The sequence below is a fragment of the Gobio gobio genome (genome assembly GCF_949357685.1).
Source record: "Gobio gobio genome assembly, chromosome: 18".
NCBI classification, from domain to species: Eukaryota; Metazoa; Chordata; class Actinopteri; order Cypriniformes; family Gobionidae; genus Gobio; species Gobio gobio.
The window spans coordinates 12,400,972-12,426,489 of record NC_137111.1 but is presented as its reverse complement, the minus strand read 5'-3'; the positions used below and the strand labels follow the sequence as shown (position 1 = coordinate 12,426,489).

General features: G+C 43.4%; 1 protein-coding gene across 1 annotated transcript in view; it reads left to right on the top strand.

Annotated features, from left to right (window-relative positions):
- The window catches only part of rps6ka2 (ribosomal protein S6 kinase, polypeptide 2), a 69,726-nt gene that overhangs the window by 25,635 nt on the left and 18,573 nt on the right, over nt 1–25,518 (top strand). Inside the window, exons 6-13 of the mRNA XM_079843153.1 lie at nt 11,824–11,930; nt 15,205–15,242; nt 15,353–15,495; nt 20,333–20,403; nt 20,594–20,682; nt 23,481–23,545; nt 23,660–23,762; nt 24,119–24,249. Coding sequence (XP_079699279.1) covers nt 11,824–11,930; nt 15,205–15,242; nt 15,353–15,495; nt 20,333–20,403; nt 20,594–20,682; nt 23,481–23,545; nt 23,660–23,762; nt 24,119–24,249 — 747 coding nt within the window. The remainder of the gene's footprint in view (nt 1–11,823; nt 11,931–15,204; nt 15,243–15,352; nt 15,496–20,332; nt 20,404–20,593; nt 20,683–23,480; nt 23,546–23,659; nt 23,763–24,118; nt 24,250–25,518) is intronic.

Below are 25,518 nucleotides of genomic sequence, written 5' to 3'. Positions count from 1 at the left end.
ACTGATGGATGATAAGAATATCATGCAAACTGGTTTCTTTTGATTAAAAGGCAGGCACCCAGAACACCTTAGCAACCATGTCAATGCTATAGAAACCACTCAGAGCAACTATAGCAACACCCTGACAGCTACCCAGTGAAACGATCATGTCATTTATTTAAAGTGCATTTTTACATTGGTCATAAAATGAAAATCATGTTTTCGATTTAAACTTGTTTTGTTCAGTTCGTCTAAAAGCATATAACATTCCGCATAAAGAAACAATTTTGTTTGAATAGCAATTTTGCTACCAGAGTGCTTTACTGAATGCAGAAATTATTGTCGGTTGAAAGTATTGTTAATTTTTCTGGTGTGTTTTTCTTAGTATATAACAGAAAATATGATGCAAAAGACATGTTGTACATAACAGGAAATAACAGGATTACTATTTTAAAAAAGACATCATAGTAAACATAAAGATCTTTCAAATGTGTCTTAAACATTGACTAACAAATTCTTTTACTGAATTAGTTTGATCGCAAGTGAAAATTTTACTTTCATAGCCAATTTAGCTTTTGTTTTTTGGTGAAATGAAGTTGTAAATAGTCTACATTAACTTATATTTTGATTAAGTATGCTATTTTCTTGAAATAATATTTGTACTTGTATGAATGTTTTTGTGTTTTTTTTGTGTGTTTTTTTTAATTTAGGGTCCAATTCTCACTATTAACTAGTTGCTTATTAGCATGCATATTACTAGGATATTGTCTGTTTATCACTTATAAAGCACATATGAATATTATTCCTTATTTTGCATGACCTTATTCTACATCCCTTAATCCTAAATTTAACAATTACCTTACTAACAATTAATAAGCAGTAATTAGGAGATTATTGAGGCATAAGTCATAGTTAATAGTTAGTTAATAGTGAGAATTGGACCCTAATCTAAAGTGTGACCGTATTTTTGATGTAAAAATCAAATGAATAATAATGGGTCTCATTCACCAAGAATGCATAGGCCCTACGCACAAATTTGTGCGTGAAATCTGTGTACCAACAATTTTAAGAACAAATCACGATTCACCTAAAATTCCGTAATAAAATGTATTCTAAATTTACAAAAAATATATGAACAACTGAAACCACACATATGCAAAAAACACTTACTCTGACTATAATTATATTTATGTTGCATTAATTGTATTATATAATTCATTAATAAACTTATATAATACATTTTTTTATTAAAATACATTTTTTATTTAATCTTAAGTACATTCCATCATATACAGTTAAAGAGTAAGAAAAGCTGCGCGATTTCTCAAGGCCCGTTCACACCAAGAACGATAACTATAAAAGGGGATGTTTCTCTATATCATTAGCTGTGGTGTGAATTCTGCTATTCACAGCGTGGAAGTTATGTTTAGTTAGACACATACATAATCAGTAGATATCAAACGTAACAATGCAATACCATCACATATAAAAAAAAAAATTTTACTCACATAATTGTGTTGCACCATTCCTGTCAGATCCAGAAGCCACAGAATTGTTTTTTAATCTCATCCTGTCTCCAAATCCTTGTTTACAAACAAACTCGGTGAAATTAAGCGAACAAATGCAATGTCTTCCCCACGTGAGCTGGATCTTCATTAAAAATAAAGTTCAACCATGCATTTTGGAATCCGAAGGAAGTTTATGGCATGTTTGAAACATGCCTTCATTTTTTTGCTTGGAAGTTTGATCCGGTTTAGCTCCACGTAGGCCTGTTATTTATCTAACATGCCAAGCACGAATCGTGGCGGGGCTACAGAATTAGGCGTTTGTCTTGAGGTGGCGTTTCACTGCACTCTGACGTCACAAGAACATTCGCAGATCGATCGTTTGTTGAGCCAGCTATCAATAAAAGCTTTCAAGGAAGTTTTATATACAGGGTACAGTTGATTTCTCAATTCAAGACCCCTTTAATGGCGATTCAAATGTGTTCTGTTCCATTAGGGATTCAGTTTAGCTCATGTTCACATGCTTTAAAATATTCCAGGTCATTTCTTGAAAAAAACCCAGTTGAGCTGAGATATCTGGCCACTCTGATGAAAACAGCCCCGCACTTATCTGGAGCAGACGTTTTCTTCAGACTTTGATTAATATGACTCATTGACCATGCTCGTTCGCTCTGCTAAATATCCTGTTTTCTCCACCTGTCTAGGGTTTATTGCACACGTCACTCTTCATCAGTCACATTGTTCAATCTTTATTCTGGTTGCGTAGAGATAGTTGTCCTTATTAATTGCTTCTGGACCTCTTCATTGTACATCACATAGGCCACTTTGCTTTATGATAACAAGATTATATAGAATCAGGAATGAATAGTTGAAACCACTTCTCTCCCCCAGGTCTCTTTCAATTATTAATTAACTGCTGTAATTTTAGAAAGTGAAAATTATGTGCCAAGTAATTGCACTCAGCAAAAGGTGGCTGAATCACGTCTATGATCAGTCACTCACAGGATATGGAGAACTATATAACCTAATACCCAGCCTATGGTCTTCATTGGCTGCTTGTACATCTACCTGCCCTGCCCTCAAACACTGTAGGTGTAGCTGAGGCCTGGAAGAGTTTGGTTTGTGTTGTCGACATGTCGAGAAGATGCTGTTCCCATTCAGTCGGTCACGTTCGACGTACGTCGGACGTACCGACGAATTGGGATCACTTCTGGGAGCCCCTATCAGCTTCGAGCTATCTAGAACCGGCCAATGAACAATTGGCGTGCGAGATTTGCATCTCGCGCTCCGCCCCGCGCCGCGGGTATAAACAGGAAGCGAGAGCGAATGCACGCTGTCATTCACTTCGGAGCCACACGGCAGATGAAGAGGACTCTCAACGCAAGACTGCTTGAGTTTATCGCTGCTATCAGCAAGCTTTATTTAGACCGGAGAATCCAGAGGAGACGAGTGTTGGAGGAACGGCACATTTCAGCGGGATCCGCGCTGACTCATCGGCTGCCTCTGCAAACAGAGAAAAACTGCTGTTTTCACAGCAACGGGCAAACTGTTGGTCTGGTTGGGCGTTTTTCCTGTTTTGAGTACACGCACGGGCTGCTCAACAATCCCGTGCGCTGTCGCGTTTCCCCCTGAGTGCTTCAGCACAGAGCGTTTCCTGACAAAAAGAGTTCACGGGTGACGTGCCGTCCTTTTCAGGATGTCTTACCACCCGTGCGTTTCTGGATGCGGTCGTTCCCTGTCCCCTGCTGACGGTCACAATCGCTGTCTCACGTGTTTGGGCACACAGCACGCTGAGGCGGCGTTTGTGGATAGTTCATGTTCCCACTGCGGGAACATGACTATCGCGGAGCTAAGATCGAGACTCTCCTACCTCCGGGCTGGGGGAGTCCCCTTACCCATCCCACGAACCAGGACTGCCCCTAACCCGGGTGGACCTGCTTCTTTGGATGGCCAGGGTGATCTGAGGATCACGTTTAGGGCAAACCCGCCGAGTCAATCTCCGCAGGCCCCTATTCCCTCTGCTCCGCAGCCGGTAGAGCCTCCAGGAGAACCCGCTGGACCCTCCCACGGGAGACCGGTGGTGACTTTTGGAGCTCCAGCAGATGAACAGATGTCAATCGCTGCATCGGAGGGGGAGTTTCAGTCCTCGGGGGATGAAGGTTCAGTCGTACTGCCTCCCTCTGGGAGAGTGGCAACGGCTGCACCGGACCCTGAGATGGCTGCTATGCTTTCCCGGGCCGCCGAAAGGGTTGGGCTCGAGTGGAACCCTCCACCGTGTCCCGAACCCTCTAGGTTGGACGATTGGTTCCTCGGGGTGGGTCGCGCTGGTTCTCAGCGTCCCGCCCCGACACCTTTCTTCCCGGAGGTGCATGAGGAGCTCACGAGGTCCTGGACGGCACCTTTTTCTGCCAGAAACCGGCCGAGTGACTCCTCCCCTCTCACTACCCTCGACGGCGGGCCAGCCAAGGGTTACGTGGGGATCCCGCCAGTGGAGCGCGCCGTCGCGATGCAACTGTGTCCGGCGACCGCCTCTAACTGGCGCGGTGACCCACGTCTCCCGTCCCGGGCCTGTAAGTTCTCTTCCAGTCTGACTGGGAAGGCTTACAAGGCCTGCGGGCAGGCTGCGTCCGCTTTGCATGGCATGGCGTTGCTTCAGGTCCAACAGGCCCAGGCACTCCTTGACATGCACGAGGGTAGGCCTGACCCAGAGCTCCTCCGGGCGACGAAAGTCACCGCCCGTTCCATCGGTCAGGCGATGTCCACGCTTGTGGTCCAGGAGCGTCATCTCTGGCTCAACCTGGCTGATATGAGGGAGGCCGATAAATATCGGTTCCTGGACTCCCCCATCTCGTCAGCTGGGTTGTTCGGCGACGCGGTCGAGAGCTTCGCCCAACAGTTCTCGGCCGCCCAGAAGCAGACGGAGGCGATCAAGCACATCCTGCCCCGGCGGCCCGCTGCTGCCTCCACCCCGCCGCCGGTGGCAGCGCCTCCGACTACTCGTCGCCGAGGACGTCCACCCGCCGCCGCCTCCGCCCCCGCCAAGGCACCGCAGCAGCCTTCCACCAGCCGACGGCGTGGGGCCGGCCGTGGGAAGGATGTCCAGCCCGCTCAGGCCGCTGCCAAGCCAGGTGGCAAGCGTCGTCGCAAGCGACCCTGAGACGGGCCACCCAGAGATGGAGGAAACTGCTCTGAGGGAGATGGCTGCAGCACCACTCCTTCCCCCGGAGGAGGGCCGGGGGAAAATCTTTTGTTTGTCTGTTCCGCCGCTGGTCCCAGTGCCAGCGGCACCCAAAACATCAATAAAAGAGCAGTTTCCAATATCTCTGGGTGCCAAGAGAGCACGCTTGGCGGTGGTCGACGCTCCCATGCCTCGCCACCCTCAAGTACCTCTCCCTTCGCCAGCAGGGGACGCCGGCTGTCGGGACGCACACAAGCGGCCTCCCCACACTCGCACGTCCCCTCCGCGGATGCAGGTAAGTGTTGCACAGCACACTCAGATCCCGCTATGGGCCGCTCCCATGCCGTCCGAGCCGGATCCCTGCGTTCCGCCTCGCTGCCCCGCTGCGGGTACGTCTGTGGTGCCGATGGTCCCCCTTGCTCGGAGTCTGGGAGCCTGGCTAGCGCTTCCCAGCCCGTCTCGGTGGCTCATCCGTACCATCAGACTCGGCTATGCGATTCAGTTCGCCCGGCGTCCCCCCAAGTTCAGGGGCGTTCACTTCACGACTGTAGTGGAGGCGAACGCCCCCGTGCTCAGGGCGGAGATCGCTGTCCTACTGGCGAAGGACGCGATAGAGCCGGTCCCTCAAGCCGATATGAGGTCCGGGTTCTACAGCCCCTACTTCATTGTACCCAAGAAAGGCGGCGGGTTACGACCGATCTTGGATCTCCGATTCCTGAACCGGTCCCTTCACAGGCTGCCATTCACGATGTTAACGCAGAAGCGCATCTTCAGGTGCATCCGTCCCCGAGATTGGTTTGCAGCGATAGACCTGAAGGACGCGTACTTTCATGTCTCGATTCTTCCTCGACACCGGCCCTTTCTGCGCTTCGCGTTCGAGGGACGGGCATATCAGTACCGCGTCTTACCCTTCGGCCTGTCCCTGTCGCCCCGCGTCTTTACGAAGGTTGCGGAGGCGGCCATTGCTCCCATGAGAGAGCATGGCGTTCGCATCCTCAACTACCTCGACGACTGGCTGATCCTTGCCCAGTCGCGAGAGCAGTTGTGCGAACACAGGGACAAGGTGCTCAGTCACCTCAGCCAGTTGGGACTTCGGGTCAACTGGGAGAAGAGCAAACTCTGCCCCACGCAGAGGATCTCTTTTCTCGGTATGGAGATAGACTCGGTCGCCATGACTGCGCGCCTCACCGAGGAGCGCGTCCAGTCGGTGTTGAACTGCCTGAATTCGTTCAGAGGCAGGACAGCGGTTCCACTGAAACATTTTCAGAGGCTCCTGGGGCATATGGCATCCGCAGCCGCAGTAACGCCGCTCGGATTGCTTCATATGAGACCGCTTCAACGCTGGCTACACGATCGAGTCCCGAGATGGGCGTGGCACAGCGGTTCCCTCCGCGTCCAAGTGACTCCGAGGTGCCGCCAAACCTTCGGCCCGTGGTCGGACCCTCTGTTTCTCCGGGCGGGAGTACCCCTAGAACAAGTGTCCAGGCACTCCGTTGTCTCCACGGATGCCTCATCCACGGGTTGGGGTGCCACGTACAACGGGCTTGCAGTTTCGGGTCTGTGGACGGGGCCTCAACTGCAATGGCATATCAATTGCCTCGAGTTGTTAGCAGTTCGTCTTGCACTCAGCCGCTTCAAAGTTCCGCTCAGAGGCAAGCACGTTCTGGTCCGGACGGACAACACTGCGGCCGTAGCGTACATCAACAAACAGGGTGGTCTACGCTCCCGTCGCATGTCGCAACTCGCCCGCCATCTCCTCTTATGGAGTCAGAAGCATCTGAGGTCGCTTCGTGCCGTTCACATTCCGGGCCTGCTCAATCGTGCGGCCGACGAGCTGTCACGTCAGCAGGTACTTCCGGGAGAATGGCGACTCCATCCCCAGGCGGTCCAGCTAATCTGGAGTCGTTTCGGGGCCGCACAGGTAGACCTGTTTGCCTCCCCAGAGACGACCCACTGTCAGTGGTTTTATTCCTTGACCGAGGGGACCCTCGGGTCGGATGCCCTGGCCCACAGCTGGCCCCGGGAAGAACGCAAGTATGCGTTTCCCCCAGTGAGCCTTCTTGCGCAGACACTGTGCAAAGTCAGGGAGGACGAGGAGCAGGTCCTGTTGGTCGCTCCGTATTGGCCCAACCGGACTTGGTTCCCGGAACTAGTGCTCCTCGCGACAGCACCTCCCTGGCCCATTCCTCTGAGACAGGACCTCCTGACTCAGAGACGGGGCACCCTATGGCACCCGCGTCCGGACCTCTGGAAACTCCATGTTTGGTCCCTGGACGGGACGCGGAGGTTCTAGGTGACCTACCGCAAGCGGTAGTTGACACCATCACTTCCGCTAGAGCCCCCTCTACGAGGCGCCTCTATGCGTTGAAGTGGAACCTGTTCGTCGACTGGTGCTCTTCTCGCCGAGAAGACCCCCGAAGATGTTCGATCGCTTCTGTGCTTACCTTTCTACAGGATGGGTTGGAGCGAAGGCTGTCTCCCTCCACCCTCAAGGTCTATGTCGCCGCTATCGCCGCTAATCATGAGCTCGTAGATGGAAAATCTCTAGGTAAGCACGATCTGATCGTCAGGTTCCTTAGGGGAGCGAGGAGATTAAATCCTCCTCGTCCTCCCTCTATACCCTCTTGGGACTTAGCTCTGGTGCTAACTGCACTACAGAGAGAACCCTTTGAGCCTCTGCAGTCAGCTGAGTTGAAAATCCTGTCGTTAAAGACTATACTCCTGATTGCGTTGGCCTCCATCAAGAGGGTAGGGGACCTGCAGGCATTTTCGGTCGACGAATTGTGCCTGGAATTCGGGCCCGGTAACTCTCATGTGATCATGAGACCCCGGCCTGGATATGTGCCCAAGGTTCCCACTACTCCTTTTCGGGACCAAGTGGTGAGCCTGCAAGCGCTACCTTCGGAGGAGGCAGACCCAGCCCTAGCTTTTCTCTGTCCCGTCCGTGCTCTCCGGACTTACGTGGACAGAACGCAAAGCTTCAGGACCTCAGAGCAGCTCTTCGTCTGTTACGGAGGACAGCAGAAGGGAAAGGCTGTCTCCAAGCAGAGGATGGCCCACTGGATAGTGGATGCCATCGTCTTGGCTTATCAGTCCCAAGACGTGCCCTGCCCGCTCGGGTTAAGAGCCCACTCCACTAGGGGTGTTGCCTCTTCCTGGGCGCTGGCTCGTGGCGCCTCGCTGACAGATATTTGTAGAGCTGCGGGCTGGGCGACACCTAACACGTTCGCTAGATTCTATAGCCTCCGTGTAGAGCCGGTGTCTTCCTGTGTGCTCACTTCCCATAGTCAGTAACACCGAAGTGCCCGTTCTAGTGTCGGCTTGCTGCGCCATTCCCTCCCCTATGGTAGACGGATGCGTGTGCTTATTCTGCTCCAGTCGAGTTCCCCGGAACGGCGAACCCTGTTGAGTCCTCCGCAACCCGCGGCAGTCGGACGTGGCGGAGCGTTCGACGCCAGGTCTAACACTCGTATGCATTGGTGGAACTTGTGTTAGGCTGGGTTCCGTATGTAGTGACCCCCACGGCGGTCCCATATGTGTATTCTTCCACGGTACGGCTCCCTACGGCGAGCCCGTGTCTTTCCCTCGGCAGAGTTCCTCTGCCGTCCCAGGTACGTGTTGTCTCCCTCCTAATTGGCCGGGGCCACCCCTGGGACTTCCGTATGTTGTGCTGCCCACGGCCAGCCCATACGTGTATTCTCCACATGTTAACTCCCTCTGGGCATGATGTGGCTTCCGCAGCTGCCTTCACAGGCACGCTTTCCCAGCGTTATCCAATACAGTCAGCTGAAGGGGTCTTGCGGAACAGCAGCTTTGACTCTCCCTGCGTGAACCTACCCGCCCGCATCAGATCGGGGTCTGTGGGGCTCATCGCTGGGCGCTGGAAGTGGTAGTAACTATGGCGTTTTCCATAGGGGATCCCAATTCGTCGGTACGTCCGACGTACGTCGAACGTGACCGACTGAATGGGAACGTCTCGGTTACGTATGGTAACCCTCGTTCCCTGAAGGAGGGAACGGAGACGTACGTCCCGTCGCCACAGTTGCTGTACCATCACTGCAGGTCGAGCCACTACGTGTGGCTCCTCAGTGAAAAACAGCGTGCATTCGCTCTCGCTTCCTGTTTATACCCGCGGCGCGGGGCGGAGCGCGAGATGCAAATCTCTTACGCCAATTGTTCATTGGCCGGTTCTAGATAGCTCGAAGCTGATAGGGGCTCCCAGAAGTGATCCCAATTCGTCGGTACGTCCGACGTACGTCTCCGTTCCCTCCTTCAGGGAACGAGGGTTACCATACGTAACCGAGACGTTTTCTGCGCTGCAAAATCAAATTTACTTTGCATTTTCTATAGAACAAATTACGACATGCTCAAGTCGTGCTTGCGATGGGTTTGGGTTTATCAGCTACTTCTTCCAATGTTTCATTATTGGATTCTCGAATTGATATGGTAGAACTGACTCCATCGTTACTGTTCATATAAATGTGTACACAAGTGCTGAGGAAGCTTCCAGAGCTTAAATTCAGATATAGTAATGGGTGTTTCATTCCGACGTGTGCTGTAAGCTTTAGACCAATCACAGCAGACTGGGCCATCTGACCAGTTAGAGCAGAGTAGACGCTCGGAAAGGAGGGGTTTAGAGAGACCGGATCCATGATCGAATCATTTCAGACAATATAAGGAAAGAGGTGATCCTGCAATTTATATTATGAGAAAATGTAAATGTTTGTGACCTTCGATGCATATAAATCTATTGTAGGAGACCTCCAAAACAAAATTAGAAACCTTTAAAATAACATAATAGATGCACTTTAAGATTTGCAGTCTTCATACAACACTCTAAAAAAAAAAAAAGGTTCTATATGGCACCAAAAATGGTTCTGCGTCGTAATCATAGAGGAACCACTTTTGGTGCTATATAGCACCATATCTTAACATGTTCTGTATATGGTAGCTGTGCTATATAGCACCATAGTTAGCGGTGCTATATAGCACCTTAGTCAAATAACCGGTGAAGAACCTCAGAAGAACCACTGAAGCACCAAAATTGATGCTATATAGCACTTAAAAAGGTTCCCCTATGATTACGAGCCAAGAAACATTTTTGGTGCCATATAGAACCTTTTTTTTTTTTAGAGTGTATACAATAAATAAATACAATAAACATGCAAACTCTTTAGAACTGGTATAATCAGTCAAAAAGACTCATGAAAGGGCTTGACATGCACAGTTTTCTTTCCTGCATCGCCATTGTCATTTTGTCCAATTTTCAAATATTGTTTTGCTTCAGATCAAAGTTAGTAATGTTATGATTCTTCTCGTAGCTTTTAAAATCCCTAAGTGAAAAATAAATGGGGAAAAATACCAGAAGCCCAGTTTGCTAATGCTAGTAAATGGCATGTGGTTTTGGGGTGAGGGACATTCTCAACTCACTCTTGAGAGGATTTCATTGGACAAAAAGGTGTATATAATTACAGTTGTGTTGCACATTTACTTCTTATCAGTCTCTCTATAAAGTGTAAATTAAAAAAGAAACTGGAGCACTTCCACCTAGAGATTTGTGCTCTTGATTTAATCGTGATTCTCCGCGCAGAACCATGCTTGGGAAGTGAGACGTAAATTAATTACTGCTGGTGCTCAAATGTCTCATCTGGCTGCAACAGCTGCTGTTCTCCTGGCTGGAACTTGTTACGCCAATCTACTCTCCTCAATATGCCACTGTCTATCCCCTGATGCTCTTTGCGCAGTCTAAATAAATCTCCCGGTGATTAAAATTAGCTGTGAAAAGAGCCGTTTTTGGTCTTCCAAATATAAGAACACTCTGTGTTCCTGCAGTGCAGTTTTATTGAAGATCTGTCACTGGGCAGGTCTTGCATTAAAGGAATATGCTGGGTTACTCTTGCTTCTATTGTGCATTCTAAGTGTATTACCATAAATGTATTTCCCATTTTACAGGTTAAGACTTGCTGAATATTCATTAAGTTATAACTCTGAACATAGACAATTGATTATACTATTTCAAGAAATGACCTGGAATTTTTTAAAGCAATATCATGACATCATCATTTCACATTGAGGTGAAACCTAGGGCCCTATTTTAATGATCTGAAGCGCAAAGGCGCAGGTGCACTTTCTGAATCCACATTTGCTAGTTTAATGACGGAACAAAGTGGTCGCCACGCCAGGCGCATGGTCCAAAAGCATTGTACCTAGTATCTTAATGAGTCATGGGTGTGTTTTGGGTGTAACGTACAATAAACCAATCAGAGTGTCAATTCCCATTCCCTTTAAAAGCCAGTTTTGTTTGCACCATGACGGAGTCGCTATTTAAATGGCGGAGTCTTAACGCTTAAAAGTCTTAACGCTTCTCCAGAGATGAATCCTTTTATTTTTAATACTTAAAAATGTTTGTGTGCTGTGCATGTGTTATGTGCTGTGTGTGTGTGTAATAAGTGTATGCGCATTGTGCACCCGCCTATATGCGCATATTACTAAGGCCCCCTTTAAGAGGTTTTTGTTGGTCAATGGTGCAGTTGTTTTCAGTTTCCTCAAAATAGCAACGTGCAAACAATGTTCCTGAACACAGCTCATTTTCAGACCAGAACATGGGCGCACAGATGAGCATGGGTGCATTTGCTATTTAAACAACGTGGCGTTGATAACTGATAACTGGTGTTGAAAATGATAACTGCGTCGGGCTGAAACTAGCAAAAAACACTTGCGTTGCATCTGGCGCCGCATTGCGCCGAGTGTATGATATGGCCCCTAAGGTTTTAGAAGACATTTTTCTAAAGATAAAGCCCAAGAGGCAACCATTAAAAGCATCAGCTGAAACATTTTTACATTACAAGTGGTGTTGTGAATGGTTGCCAGGGAGTTGCTATGGGATTCCTAGGTGCTCGCTTTACAAAATCCAAAAAGAGCCCACCCTCAAGTCACAAGCGAAAGACATAAGTCTGATTTCTAAGAAAAAGTAATAACACACCTCCCCTCAATAAGCTGCATGGTTTGAGGTATCATTTATGTCCATAGCACAAACTGTGTGGGATGAGTTATATGACAAAATGTGCTGGTCTTGTGCAAATCCCTAATCCTAAGAGGATTTGTATTTTTGTAAAAGCAACAGCTAAATGAAAAATTAGTTATGATATTTTCTCTGTCTAGGTAATGTTTACCGAAGAAGATGTGAAGTTCTATTTGGCTGAGCTGGCCTTGGCTTTGGATCATCTTCATAGTCTGGGCATCATCTACCGTGATCTAAAACCAGAGAAGTAAGACCAAGCCCCATGTGTTATCAGTAAATTGCCATCATGTGTTCTAATGTACACTGTAGCCTACTTAAGTGCCCTAGATAGTGACCTTATGCCTGTAAGTTCACAAGAGTGACCTTGTGTTGATAACCTCAGCACAACCCTGATTGGACGTGATGTTCAGGAGGGTTTAAGTCCTGTATTTCCAAGCAGCTGTATAATCCACATCTGGATTAGAGTCAAGAGATCTCTGTGAAACTCTCATGTAATTACAGTCATAATTCAGAGGTTCAAACTGGGTGATGCAACTACCCAGAGAGCTTCCTGTTCTGCTCCTGTTTCTTTAGTGCCGTTACATCTGTTTTGTGTCCTTCTGCTGATTTCAGAGCACTTGTCAAAACGTTTCCCCTTACATTAGACAGAAATGTGTACAGGGCTCAACAATAAGGATGACATCGGTGTGAGAGTTTTATCCGTGTTGAAGGTTATTGATCATACATCAAGTTCAAGTTCAAGTTGTCATTCCACTACATGTGGTGACATACAGTGGAACATGTTTTAATGCCTTAAACATTTTATTATGTATTCTATAATTGGTCATGTTTATGCCATCCCCTTGTCTGGCTATCACCAGACCAAGCTCAATCTTTTAAGATTGAACATTGGTCTGGGGAGTCTGCTATGTATTTTCTACTGCACAAGAGGCGTGATCAACGAGCATAATTCAAATGACTCTGTACGCAAATAGATAGTCCTTTAACCAATCAGACCACAAGAGGCGTGATCAACGGGCATCGATCCATTGCTTCTCTATCCGTCATTGTGTTAAACCCGCCAATAGCGCGCCAGGCGGATAAGCCAGTCTGTGATTGGTTCCTACAAATGTGTGACAGATGCAAGATAAATTAATGTACAGGCTTCCAGACGCTGCAGGGCGAAATCAAATCGCCTGCAGATCAGGCTGGGTTTACCCAGTCTAATCATTTCCCTTTTTCAGTTACAAAAAAAGAAAAGAAAAAAGGGTAACACTTTATTTTATAGTGTCTTTGTTACATATGTTACTATAGTAATAACTATAAATTATACATAATTACATCCAACTAACCTTAAACCGAACCCTAATCCTAACCCTGTAGTAAATACATGTAGTTATTTAATATCACTCAGTACTTAAATGTACAATTACAGTGTGATAATGACACCTTAAAATAAAGTCTAATAAAAAAAAAAGTTAGTAGTAAAACATTTTCTGACAGATAAACTAAATAAATATGGTAACAATGAAAAATAAACTTTGTGGTGAAAATGCTGAGGCATGTACATTCTTAGGAAATAACATTATTTACTATTTTGTTTATATTTTGTAACTTTGTAAAAAATGACATCATTATAAAACTAGCAGTATTCACTACTGTTCAAAAGTTTATTTTAAGTAATTATACTATTATTCATTAAGGACACATTAAATATAATGTTTGTAATGTAAAATATTACATTTTAAATATGCTGCTCTTCTGAACTTTCTATTCATCAAAAAAGTATCACATTTGCATTCAAATATTAAGCAGCACAACTGTTTTCAACATTGGCAAATCAGCAAATTAGAATGATTTCTGAAGGATCATGTGACTCTGGAGGATCATGTGACTGGAGTAATGATGATGAAAGTTATATCTAAATAGAAAACGCTAGTTTAAATTCACAATATTACTGTTTGTACTGTATTTTTGATTAAATAAATGCAGCCTTGGTGAGCAGAAGAGACTTCTTTAAAAAATATGAACAAACCCCTACATTTTTAAACTGTAATGTATAATGCATAGTACTACTATAATATTTTATAATATAGCACACATGTAGGACTATCAGATAGCTTTTCCAAAATAAAAAAAATACTATACGTTTTCAACAGAGCCTGAGAGACCTCTTAAAGAAAAGGATACATTTATCGTTAATCTTTTACAGTATTAAAGTATTGAATTTATTGTAATAGATAAGGCAACCACATGAGTAGGCTAGAATACAATCACTCAATCAATGTCAAAGCCTGTCATATTATTCTTAAAAGAATATTAAGATGTACTTAAGAAAACAACTTGAACTTCCTCAGAATCGTATAATTTACCGTAAGAACTTATTAGATTTCTTTCTTTTTTTTGTTGCATCCAGCACCTGAACTACTGGCCTGACCGACCAGCGGAAAAACATCCTTATTGTTGAGCCATGGAAGAACTACTATCCCCTTAATATAATCCTTTCTATGCTCCCAGTACAGTAATGCTCTTTCAGGGCTTGTCTCTCTCATATCTACTCAAACAACGGACCTAAACCAAGATCGTCTGCACTCTGAATTGGCTCTTGTGGGAAATTCATTGTTGGAAATAATGAAAGGGACACTCATTCAATATGTTATAAGAGATATTCTGATATGTCTGGTTCTCATCTTAGAAGGTGAAAATGGAGGTGGCTGGAGAGCAGGCCTCAATGGAGCGCTCTATATCTCTTAACGGCACGCTGTTCTGAGATCTGTCATAGGTGATTAATGGCGTAGGCAAAGACAATCCAAAGGACACTGCACCAGTACATTCATTAAGAAAATATATCCTCAATCTTGTCACCCCAAAATTAGTATAGTGTTGAACTCTTATATCCTCTGATATTTACTTCAATATATATCATTATTCTTAATTGTATTAATTTATGTTTGAATAACGTTGTAACTGTTGAAATAATTTATTCTAAGGCAGTCTGTTCTTGGTTAGTTAGGGAGACATTTAAATAAATAAAAAAAGAAGGAAAAAAAGGCATAGTCTCCGTACAACAAAATTACATATCTTCTTAAAAATAAAAGTAATTATCTATAAAAGGGGGTTTAGCATTAGGGATGACAGTGTGACCAAAATCTTATTTCACAGTAACATTAAAAATGGGTTATATATCAATAATCAGTCTTTTCATGGATAATCCCATGAATTAAATATTTAATTAAATATTCAAATATATTTGGAGCGTAAAGAATTCAAGCAAAAATATAAAAATGTCCATAATTATATTTTATTCGATATAATTCTTTATTATAAATATTTATTACTGTATTAATATGCCACATTGTGACATTTCACTGCATATATAAACAACTAGCTCTTTCTAAGATGTTATTAATATATAGAGGTTTGCAATTTTGTGAAGGACTAATAAACGTCCTCTCTATTTCATTTTAATTCTATAGCTGTAGCTGCTTTCTATACAGTAATATAGAAATGAAATATAATCAACTCTTGCTTCACCTTCCCAGCATTCTCCTTGATGAAGAAGGCCACATAAAGATCACAGGTGAGCAGAATTTTTTTAATTTGCTTTTACCACACGGTTTAACTTTTTACCCTGGCCATTGGCTAAAGGGGCCGTATGTTGATGGTTTAAAATCCTCTCTTCTCTCTCAGATTTTGGACTGAGCAAAGAGGCAATCGATCATGACAAACGAGCGTACTCATTCTGTGGGACGATCGAGTACATGGCCCCAGAGGTGGTCAACAGACGAGGTCACACTCAAAGTGCTGACTGGTGGTCCTTTGGAGTCTTAATGGTAAGTGTCCTTGCAGATTGTGAAGGATAATAGACTGCTACGTGAGCACTGCAGTGTTTTAGTGTCGAACATGTGCAGCACTAGGCTAGGGATGAAGGATAATGTGGTCGTAGATCTGTGGGGTTCTCACAGCAAAATTAAGCACATTTCATTAGTGTTAGACTGTTTTAATGTTACATTGACTAGCTTTGCTATGCTGTGTTCCATTCAACTTGAAAAGTAAAATGGCAGAAGGCAGAAATGCAAATGAATTGGTTTATTTCAAACCTTAAATTTTGATTTAATATTGATCAAAAATATTTATTTTCCCAAAGACAAAACATTCATACAAAGTAAAATGTTTATTTATTATAAAGAACGTACCCTATTTAAATCAATATATTTTCTTAGACACAAGCCAAAATGTTACTTACTGAAGGTAAATATATATTTTTTGCTTTGCTTTTTCGGTTGCTTTTTTGTAACTTTATTTTACCATATATAAAGGCTACTTTATTTTACAATAAATAAAGGTTACTTTATTTGACCATAAATAAAGGCAACATTAGCTATAATATGAAAGTAGAATTTAACAAAAAATATTTTATTAGTCAATGTTAAGTTATTTATATTTAAGTTTAAGTTACTATAAATAGACAACTTCAAAAGCCCATTGTTTATCGTGTTGTACTTTTAAAATATACGTAATGTTTTCTGTTATGCACTAAAAAACAAACTTAATAAAATTTATAAAACCCACAATAATTTTTGAAGTCATTAAAGCTATGTGTTCTGCTCATCAATACTCTGCAAAACTGACAGGTAAAAAATAGAAACCATGATTTTCGATTAAGCCAACATGATAATGTAGTTTAAATAAATGACAGTCATTTCACTGGGCGATATAGTAACACATTTCTAAGTAAATATTTTGCCAAATTTTGATGGGATATTAATCTTAATATTTTTGCATTTACTCTCAAAATATTTTTAAAAAGTGCTTGTTTGTTTTTTGCCCCCCATAGACATGATCTATGTAGAACATGTTACAAGGTACATACAAATAGTTTACTGTAAAATCAACACAGTTTAATATATATATATATATTTATATATATATATTAAACTGTGTTGATTTTACAGTAAACTATTGAGAAGACATCGACAGACAGAGAGAGCGGTCGCGCGGGGGAGGAGCTCTGCTCGTTCTCTGTCACTCAGTTAACACGGCCGTGTCACGTGCAACAGTCATCTATTCTACACTCATAAATCACAATAACTCATCAAATAAGGCTTTGGCGGGCCAAAAATTTTCAATGCAGGAAAAACCCTGTATATGTCAGGGAACAAGAAATAGGACCCAAATGCACTGCATGCAGATGAATAATGTTTATTGATTAGAAAAAAAGGAAAGAGGGATACAAAAAACAACCAACGTTCTAACATCTCTCTTCCGGACTGTACCCCTCCCTGTCCACCAAGTATTGGAATCCTCAGCTGCACCACCTGGAATTCAGAATCCACCTAATGATAAAGGCCAGGGGTGTAGACACTGGGGGGGGGGGGGGGGGGGGGGGGGTTTGACAGGGGAGGCATGAAACATTGTGTGGACACAGAGGAAGGAAACAGAGAAGATTGAAAACCAAGGCAGCACAAGATGCCGATCTGCCAACAAAACTCCCTTCAAATTTGAGAGACGAATTGGGACCCTCTTTCACGGAAGACCATGAATGCGGAAGGTGTGGTCCATGACCACCTGTGCCGTCTCTCTGTCAGAGAGGAGTGGAATGATGTTAACCACCTTAGAAAAGCTGTCTATCATGGTGTAGGATCACATTATTGTCACTGGATGGAGGGAGACAAATCCAGGACAATATGTGACCTGGGGCGGGAGGTGATGAGGACAGGACGGAGCAGTCCAACAGGAGGGAAGTCTTATTTTGAGCACAGATCAAGCACACAGTGACCTTCTCACTCCCAGGTGCCATGTGCGTTTGGAGGAATGGCCCCACTGGAGAACTGCAAGTGCTGACCAATTCAGGAACATACAACAGACATACTGGACACCCCCCCAGGCACCTTGACTTTGCTCAATGCCCGCCTGACATGACCCTCAACACCCCAAATAGTAATAAGCACAGGGATGTAACATTATGAGATGTATCATGAGGGGATATTTGGGAAAACACTGCACAGACACCTACCTCTGATGTGTCCATCTCCACAACCAAACTGACGAGCTGGATCTGGCATTTTGAGACTGGGTGGAGAGACAAGCTAGATTTAATCTTCTCAAACGCTGACCAGTAAAGCTTGGACTTGGTGGAGGTTAATGCGTCGCTACCTGACTAACTGTGAATAAAACACCTATAAAAGTCTGCAAAACTCAGAAACAGCTGGAGAGTTTTGCAACAGTCTGGCACCAACCAGCAGGAGATGGCCCTTACCTTAGCAGGGTCCATGTGTATCCCCTCCACCAAAACGATAGATCCCAAGAGTGGAACCAACCAGGCACGACAGCAACCCTTCTTTGCCTTAATAAATAACTGTTTCTCCAAGAGCCTCTTCTGCATCTGCCTGACACGCTGTTTGTGCACCTGAAAGAGGAAGAAAAGAATGAGAATATTAACATATTGCTCATGTCTCTCAGCACATAACTTACGAACGCCTGTAAGACATCAGGGCGTTTGTAAGCCCTAACTGAATTACAAAATTTTCAAAGTGCCCTTTAGGGGTATTAAATGCTAATTATTAAAGGTCTTCCACTCGCCACTATCCCACATCCGGACTAGGTTACAAAGGTCCAAACCCTTGCCCCCTGCAAGATCCCAAAGGCCGATGACATAAGAGGCAGAGGGGTACTTGTTCTTAACAGTTGTCATTCAACCCCCCACCTGTTCCGGGATGTACAAGGAAAAGAGCCGCCCATGTGGCAGAGAAGTGTTAGTGAGGAGCTTGAGGGGGTGGAAGAGAGGGAGCTTGGGACCAACTGAAGACCACTCTCGAATCAAGATAAACTGCCGCGACCTGGGAGAGTTCAGCAGCCTTCTCTGCCTGTAACACAAAGAAACTTATCTAAAAGGGAAAGGGAACTAACTAAACGGTAAAGCGAACAATTTCGCCACCTTGGAATTATAAGGTTCTATCTGCATTCTGATTGGTTTGGAGATATTGAGCTTTAAAGTTTTTGCATTCTATTTGACTGTGTAGAAAGAACCTTTTTATTTTCTAAATAAAAAGTTCCAAAAAAATCTTAAAAACGTAAAAAACAGCATCACATAATGTAAATAAGTTGTCACAGAATAAGAATATGTGAATAACTCAATTTTGACGATGTAAAAATGTCAGATAGAACCTTATAATTCCAAGGGGACGATTTGTATGACAAGATGATTTCCAAGCAATAATGGTGTTCTCTGCCCAGGTAACATGATTGTTGACAGAGACAAGGATGACCCAACACTATGGGCAACACCAGTGAGTCAAACAGGTAGAAAACCAGTTCGTCCCTGTGGTTGCCATCAAAGTCAAATCAGTGAGCTGGACAAAAGGCAGAGGAGACCGAAACAAAAACCATAAAAGACCAAAACATGAACAAGGTTCACAAACGGTCTGGCATCGAGGTGATGCAGAACACTTGTATTTATTGTCTCAATTTGTTCATTCGTAGGTCATAACAAGTGAGGTTTTAATAATATTTAGACCACAGAATTAGGAAATGTCCCTGGTTTCTAGTTTAGAAATCTGGTCACCATATGTTAAGTGGGAATATCCCAAATTTGACTTTGAATGGAACACAGCATTAGCAAGAGTTGCTAACCTTTGGGGTTGCTAACAATACTGTTAGCAATAGGTCTAAAAGTTATATATTGATTGGACACTTCCTCACTAGATAAAGGACTTCAATGGATATCTTCTGCTGCAGCACTGGGCCACAGATATTTCTATTAATGCCAAAAGGATCTATTTCAGCAAAACACCAGTTATTATTGCCTTGAGCTGTTGCTGGTAATTGCTTCTATATGAGGGTACGTCCTTTAAGAATTTCCATTTCCTCCGCAGCAAGTGACTCACAGCCATTGTTGGAACAAATAACTTTTGAAGAGGTGTACACTTATAAGTATCAAGAGTTCAGATGGATACAACACCTGACTTTAAAAAGCAGTTAAAAGACAGTTAAAAGGGGGAGACTTCAAATTAAATGTTTAAAGTTGAAGAATGTAATTTCTGCTTTGCAGCACCCACCAAATCTACCAATAGGGACTAGTTGGACCATGCTAAGCAGGCAAATTTTGACCCGTTGGGCTGACAAATCACAATTGGCTCAGCCAAAGATGTGAGTTTGGAACATGACAACCTGATGTGGGTGGCTTTTTGTAGTACAGAAACCTTAAAAAGTTTGTGAGTGAATGCAGGACATACTGACTGTTGACTGAAACAACTGGTAAATTCTTATTGAATTAAAAGTTCTACTTTATCAACTGTTTATAAACTACTTTATCACAGAGTTCTAATCTGCTAAATGTGTATTGTGAAAAGTGCTATATAAATACATTTGACTTGATAAGTATGATTTGGACTAGTCTCAGTCGATGTTTGATGGATCCATTGTTGTGGAATCTCACTTAAAAACTGCAGCCCATTTAACTATAGCTCACTTCCAAATATCCTCCCCATATCCCTTCTTAAAATGAATTCACTCACAGGGAAAAGTGTTACAGAGTAAGCATGCTGACTGAAGACAGATTTGGTTTCAGTATGAGCTGATACTGTGAAGCAGTGCTGAATACACAATTATTGTACCATCCGTAAATAAACTTGCTAGAGCAAAGCCTGATGCTTCTATTACTGTGCCTAGTTTGAAATGCTGACTGGATCCCTGCCATTTCAAGGCAAAGACCGCAAAGAGACCATGGCACTTATTCTCAAGTAAGAATTATTGTTGTATTTGTGTATTGTCTGAAAGGCTCTTTTTTTGTTTGTTTAAAGATTTGTAATAAATTGTTCTCATTAATGGATCTGTCAAGATGATTTGTGATGTTTGTGGCTGTGCATCACAGTCTCATTTATTTTCAGAAATGAGTAACAGATTTAATGGTTGTTGTTTTTTTTTTCTCAGGGCAAAACTGGGCATGCCGCAGTTCCTTAGCCCTGAAGTCCAGAGTTTATTGCGGGCTCTCTTCAAAAGAAATCCTTCCAATAGATTAGGTAAGGCTACTGTGCATAACTAACAATATCAAATATGTTATTCACCTGCCCTCCATCCTTTCTCAAGAAGACCATCTTAATCCAGCCATGGTAGTTTAGTATTTTTAGTTCTTCGCTTATCTGTATTGGTTTAGTTGGTCTCCCAATCTGTTCTCCTGGAAGGTCAGCTGATTAGTGCACAAAACTATTCTTAAACCATTAAAATTGGCTATTAAGCTATTTTTCCAGAAGGGATAGTGTAAATAATATGAAACGCTTAGCTCAATAAATGTATCAGATGTTGGTCACAGTGATACCTCTTTTAGTTGAACATAGGATTGTACATTGTTCTTATGACAGCAGCAGTGGGCATGAATCTCATTTTAGTCAGAGATGATTTCCTGCGTGAATGACTGCAGTCAGACTTCCAGACGCTGCTGCTGAATGTTTGTCAAGCTGAGATTAGATTTAGCTGGGGGAATCATTTTATCCATAATTTATAAGGCAGAGATAAATGCCATTGAGACCCAATGTTGACCATGGCTTAATATTCTTCTGTCTCTGATAAGCTGCATACATCCAAACCAAGTCCTGTGACTCACTCATGTATGACTATGACTACTAACATACTTTGAATGCTAAAAATGAAAGGGAATCATTTATATGCATGTTATCATGGAATAGTTAATGAGACTGAATAGTGTTGCACAGTGGAGCGCAAAAGTAGGTTTCCGGAAGCAAAAAATCCTATTCATTTTGTTCAGAGAGAATTTGTTTTAGCCATAACATATATTAACTTATCAGGACAAGAGCTTTTGAGGACCATGAGCTTTGAGGTTGTTAAATGAGTAAATTACCAATGGCCAGATATACAAAGTTCTGTCATGAAACTCTAGATGACACAGGCTGATAGGTCCTTAACTCAATTTGCAGTCTGCAGCGCGCTTTCACCTCCACCTTTCACCTCCTCCGGTAAAAATTACAGATGATCTATATCTAGTTCTAACAAAAGCCCTGGAGCTGTGACATGTTTTGCATAATCCAGCGGCATAACATTATGACCGGTGAAGGGAAAGACACTGATTATCTCTTCATCACTGCACCCGTTAGTGGGTGGTATATATTAGGCAGCAAGTGAACATTTGTCTCCTCAAAGTTGATGTGTTAGAAGTAAGGAAAATGGGCAAACGTAAGTTTGACAAGCGAGTTTGACAAGGGCCAAATTGTGATGGCTAGACGACAGAGCATCTCCAAAACTGCTGCTCTTGTGGAGTGTTCCCCGGTCTGCTGTGGTCAGTATCTATCAAAAGTGGTCCATGGAAAGATACAGTGGTGAACTGGCGACAGGGTCATTGATGCACGTGGGGAGCGAAGGCTGTTCTGTGTGGCGTGATCAAACAGATGAGCTACTGTAGCTCAAATTGCTCAAGAAGTTAATGCTGGTTCTGATAGAACTGCATCGCAGTGTGTTGCGCAGCCGCAGACCAGTCAGGGTGCCCTTGCTGACCCCTGTCCACCGAAAGCAGGGTGGGCACGTGAGCATCAGAACTGGACCACGTAGCAATGGAAGGTGTCCTGGTCTAATGAATCAAGTTTTCTTTTACACTTACACTTACCTGGGGAACACTTAGCACCAGGATGCACTATAGGAAGAAGGCAAGCCGGCGGAGGTGTGATTCTTTGGGCAATGTTCTGCTGGAAAACCCTGGGTCCTGCCATCCATCCATGTGGATGTTACTTTGACACATACCAGCTACCTAAGCATTGTTACAGACCATGTACACCCTTTCATGGAAACGGTATTCTCTGGTGGCTGTGGCCTCTTGCAGCAGATAATGCGCCCTGCCACAAAGCAAAAATGGTTCAGGAATGGTTTGAGGAGCACAACGAGTTTGAGGTGTTGACTTGGCCTCCAAATTCCCCAGATCTCAATCCAATCGAGCATCTGTGGGATGTGCTGAACAAACAAGTCCGATCCATGGAGGCCCCACCTCGCAACTTACGTGACTTAAAGGATCTGCTGCTAGCATCTTGGTGCCAGATACCACAGCACATCTTCAAGGGTCTAGTGGAGTCCATACCTCAACGGGTCAGGGCTGTTTTGGCAGCAAAAGCGGGACCAACACAATATTAGGAAGGTGGTCATTATGTTATGCTTGGACGGTGTAGGTGCAGGTAATATGGAGAAAGAATACACATTGTTCCTTTACATATACTATGACATTGCAATAATATAATGCTGATTGAAAATGGTTGAGCTTATCCTTTAAGCGATGAATTATGCTTCTGCACCCTTATTTCAGCTTCATTTTCCAATCAGTTTAATTGTCAAATTCCTGCTGAAAACTACACTATCCTTAGCCCTGAAGAGAGATCCACCAATCAGAGAAGTCACTCTTACAATGAGAATAGGAATCACAGCCAAACATGAGCTCAGCCATGACCACCGTCAACAGTGGAAGATGCTTTTTACAGCCAGATGTTAGGCTAACTGGGTTGTGCTAACCAGCAAAACATTGATCCCTTGTCTGTGCGCTATAGCACAGCATTTTTAGATTCCTATTTGTTGGGGGTTTAAAAGGTTAGCTACATCAAGCAGGATGGGAAACAGAGCTATAGAGGATTTTCGAAGAGTGCTTTCAACACTTGTCTGACTCACAGATTGATGTTTCATGGGAATCCCATCCTTTAAATAGTTTTATGTGACAGATGGGTTTTAGGAGATGTTTGTTTTATGAGGCATTTCATCCCAATATAAAAATAAAATATCCATGCAACCTGTTACCTGATTGGATGTTTGTCCTCTGGTTGTTCTGCAGGTGCAGGACCTGATGGAGTGGAAGAAATCAAACGGCATATATTTTTTGCAACAATAGACTGGAATGTAAGTATATATATATATATATACAGTATATCTATAAAACCCTTAGCATTAGAGTATGTCTTAAATGGTTAAATTATGACCATTATGTGGGCTTTCTGTCTTCTTGGTTAACAGAAGTTGTACAGACGAGAAATCAAGCCTCCGTTCAAACCAGCAGTGGGCCGACCAGAGGACACCTTTCATTTTGATCCTGAGTTTACATCCCGCACACCGACAGGTGACGCAAATTGCAGTTGATTTTCAGATTACACACGCAATTCTCATATGCCATTTTATTTAAAGAATGGCTGGAAGAATCATTTTAAGTGTACGCTTTTAAGCGTCAGAGACAATGTGATAGACAGCGAGCTGGAAACTATTCTTACATAACAGTCTGTGCCCAGCAAGCACATGGAGAGAACAAATTAGAGTGAACTGCAACAGCAGAACCTGTTTACCAAGAGCCCTCGGGTCCTGCCACATAATGCATACTATTCATACTGCTCAGATGGGATCAATTGTGTGTTTCCATTCATAGAGAGACTGTGTCCTTGTTGCCGTTCTATGTATATTTTTATCTGTATGTGTCCACAGACTCACCGGGTGTTCCACCCAGCGCTAACGCACACCAGCTCTTCCGTGGCTTCAGCTTTGTGGCCTCTAACCTGGGTCAAGAACAACCTTTGGTCGAGATCAAGCAAATCTCTGTAAACCCCATTGTACAGGTGAGCAGGACTCTGATAATCGTTTTCTGGCAAGTTGTGGAAACCATCCACAACCGCATAACAACATTAAAAAAAAATTGCATAATGTTATTCTAAAAATCATTCAAACTACCTTAGCAAAGTACAGCAATAAAAACCTTAGCAACTGAGTGACTCAAAATACCTCAGTAACTGCATTGTGAAATGCAACTGCATTGCAGTACCTTAGTAACCACCCACAACACTGGCAAAAATCACTTCCATTCCTTCAGAAAATGTAGAAATTGTGTTTCTTTGGTCACGATGATACAAGTGATGAGAAACAATCAATATTTCACTAAAGTGATTTGTTTTTTTGTATTCATTTAGCCTTGGTCTGGCTGTGAGCATGCAGTCGATTCAGACCTATTCCTTGGGGAAGTAGCGTTGTGTAGCACAGCACAAAATGAGAAGAAAGAGAAAGAAAAAAGAGACCCGTGTTACATAATCTGAACTAATTCTGCCAGATGGTTCATACCTGAAGAGCTGCTTTATTGAAGTGTCTGAGCTGACATGGCAGTGACCGGAATGAGATGTATTGATTGGCGGGGACACACTGGCACACGAGCGGATATCTGTTCTGCGGTGCCGTTGTCTAGAATCATCCTGATCTGATGTGGCATTTGCCAGGCATACGATATTAACTTACTCTGATAGGGCTCATGAAGATGCATGAGTGCAGCTATTTGTAGAAGATTTCTAAACCTGTGCTGTGAATTGGTTTTAGGAAGTGTTTCGTTCACTTGAATATGTTGTTGATTGTTTGCATATCTAAAAGTATTTATGTCTGTTTCACTTTTAGCCGCTGAATATACATTTTTCTCCATGCACTGTTACAAAGCATTGAAGACTATATTTGTATTTCTTGAAGGAAAAAGCAGTGCTTGCAAGTGTCACATGTGCTCTGCGTCTGTTCTTGGACTTTTACATCGATGTGTTTCCTGTGCTTTATTTTGTAGTTCTTTGTAGTTTTTCATGTTGATTAGTCTCTCCAGTTGTGTCTTGTTAATTTGTTAAGCTTGTTTGCCCCTGTGTATTTACGTTGTCAGTTGTGTTTGCGGTCATTGTCAGTTGTGTTTGCGGTCGTTGTCAATTGTGTTTGCGTTCTTTGTCAGTTGTGTTTGCGTTCTTTGTGTTTGCGTTCTTTGTAAGTTGTGTTTGTGTTCTTTGATCGTGTCTGGATTTATCAGTTTACATTTAATATGTTTGTTTGAATAAATGTTTGCTGCATATGGATCCTACTCTCGTTCC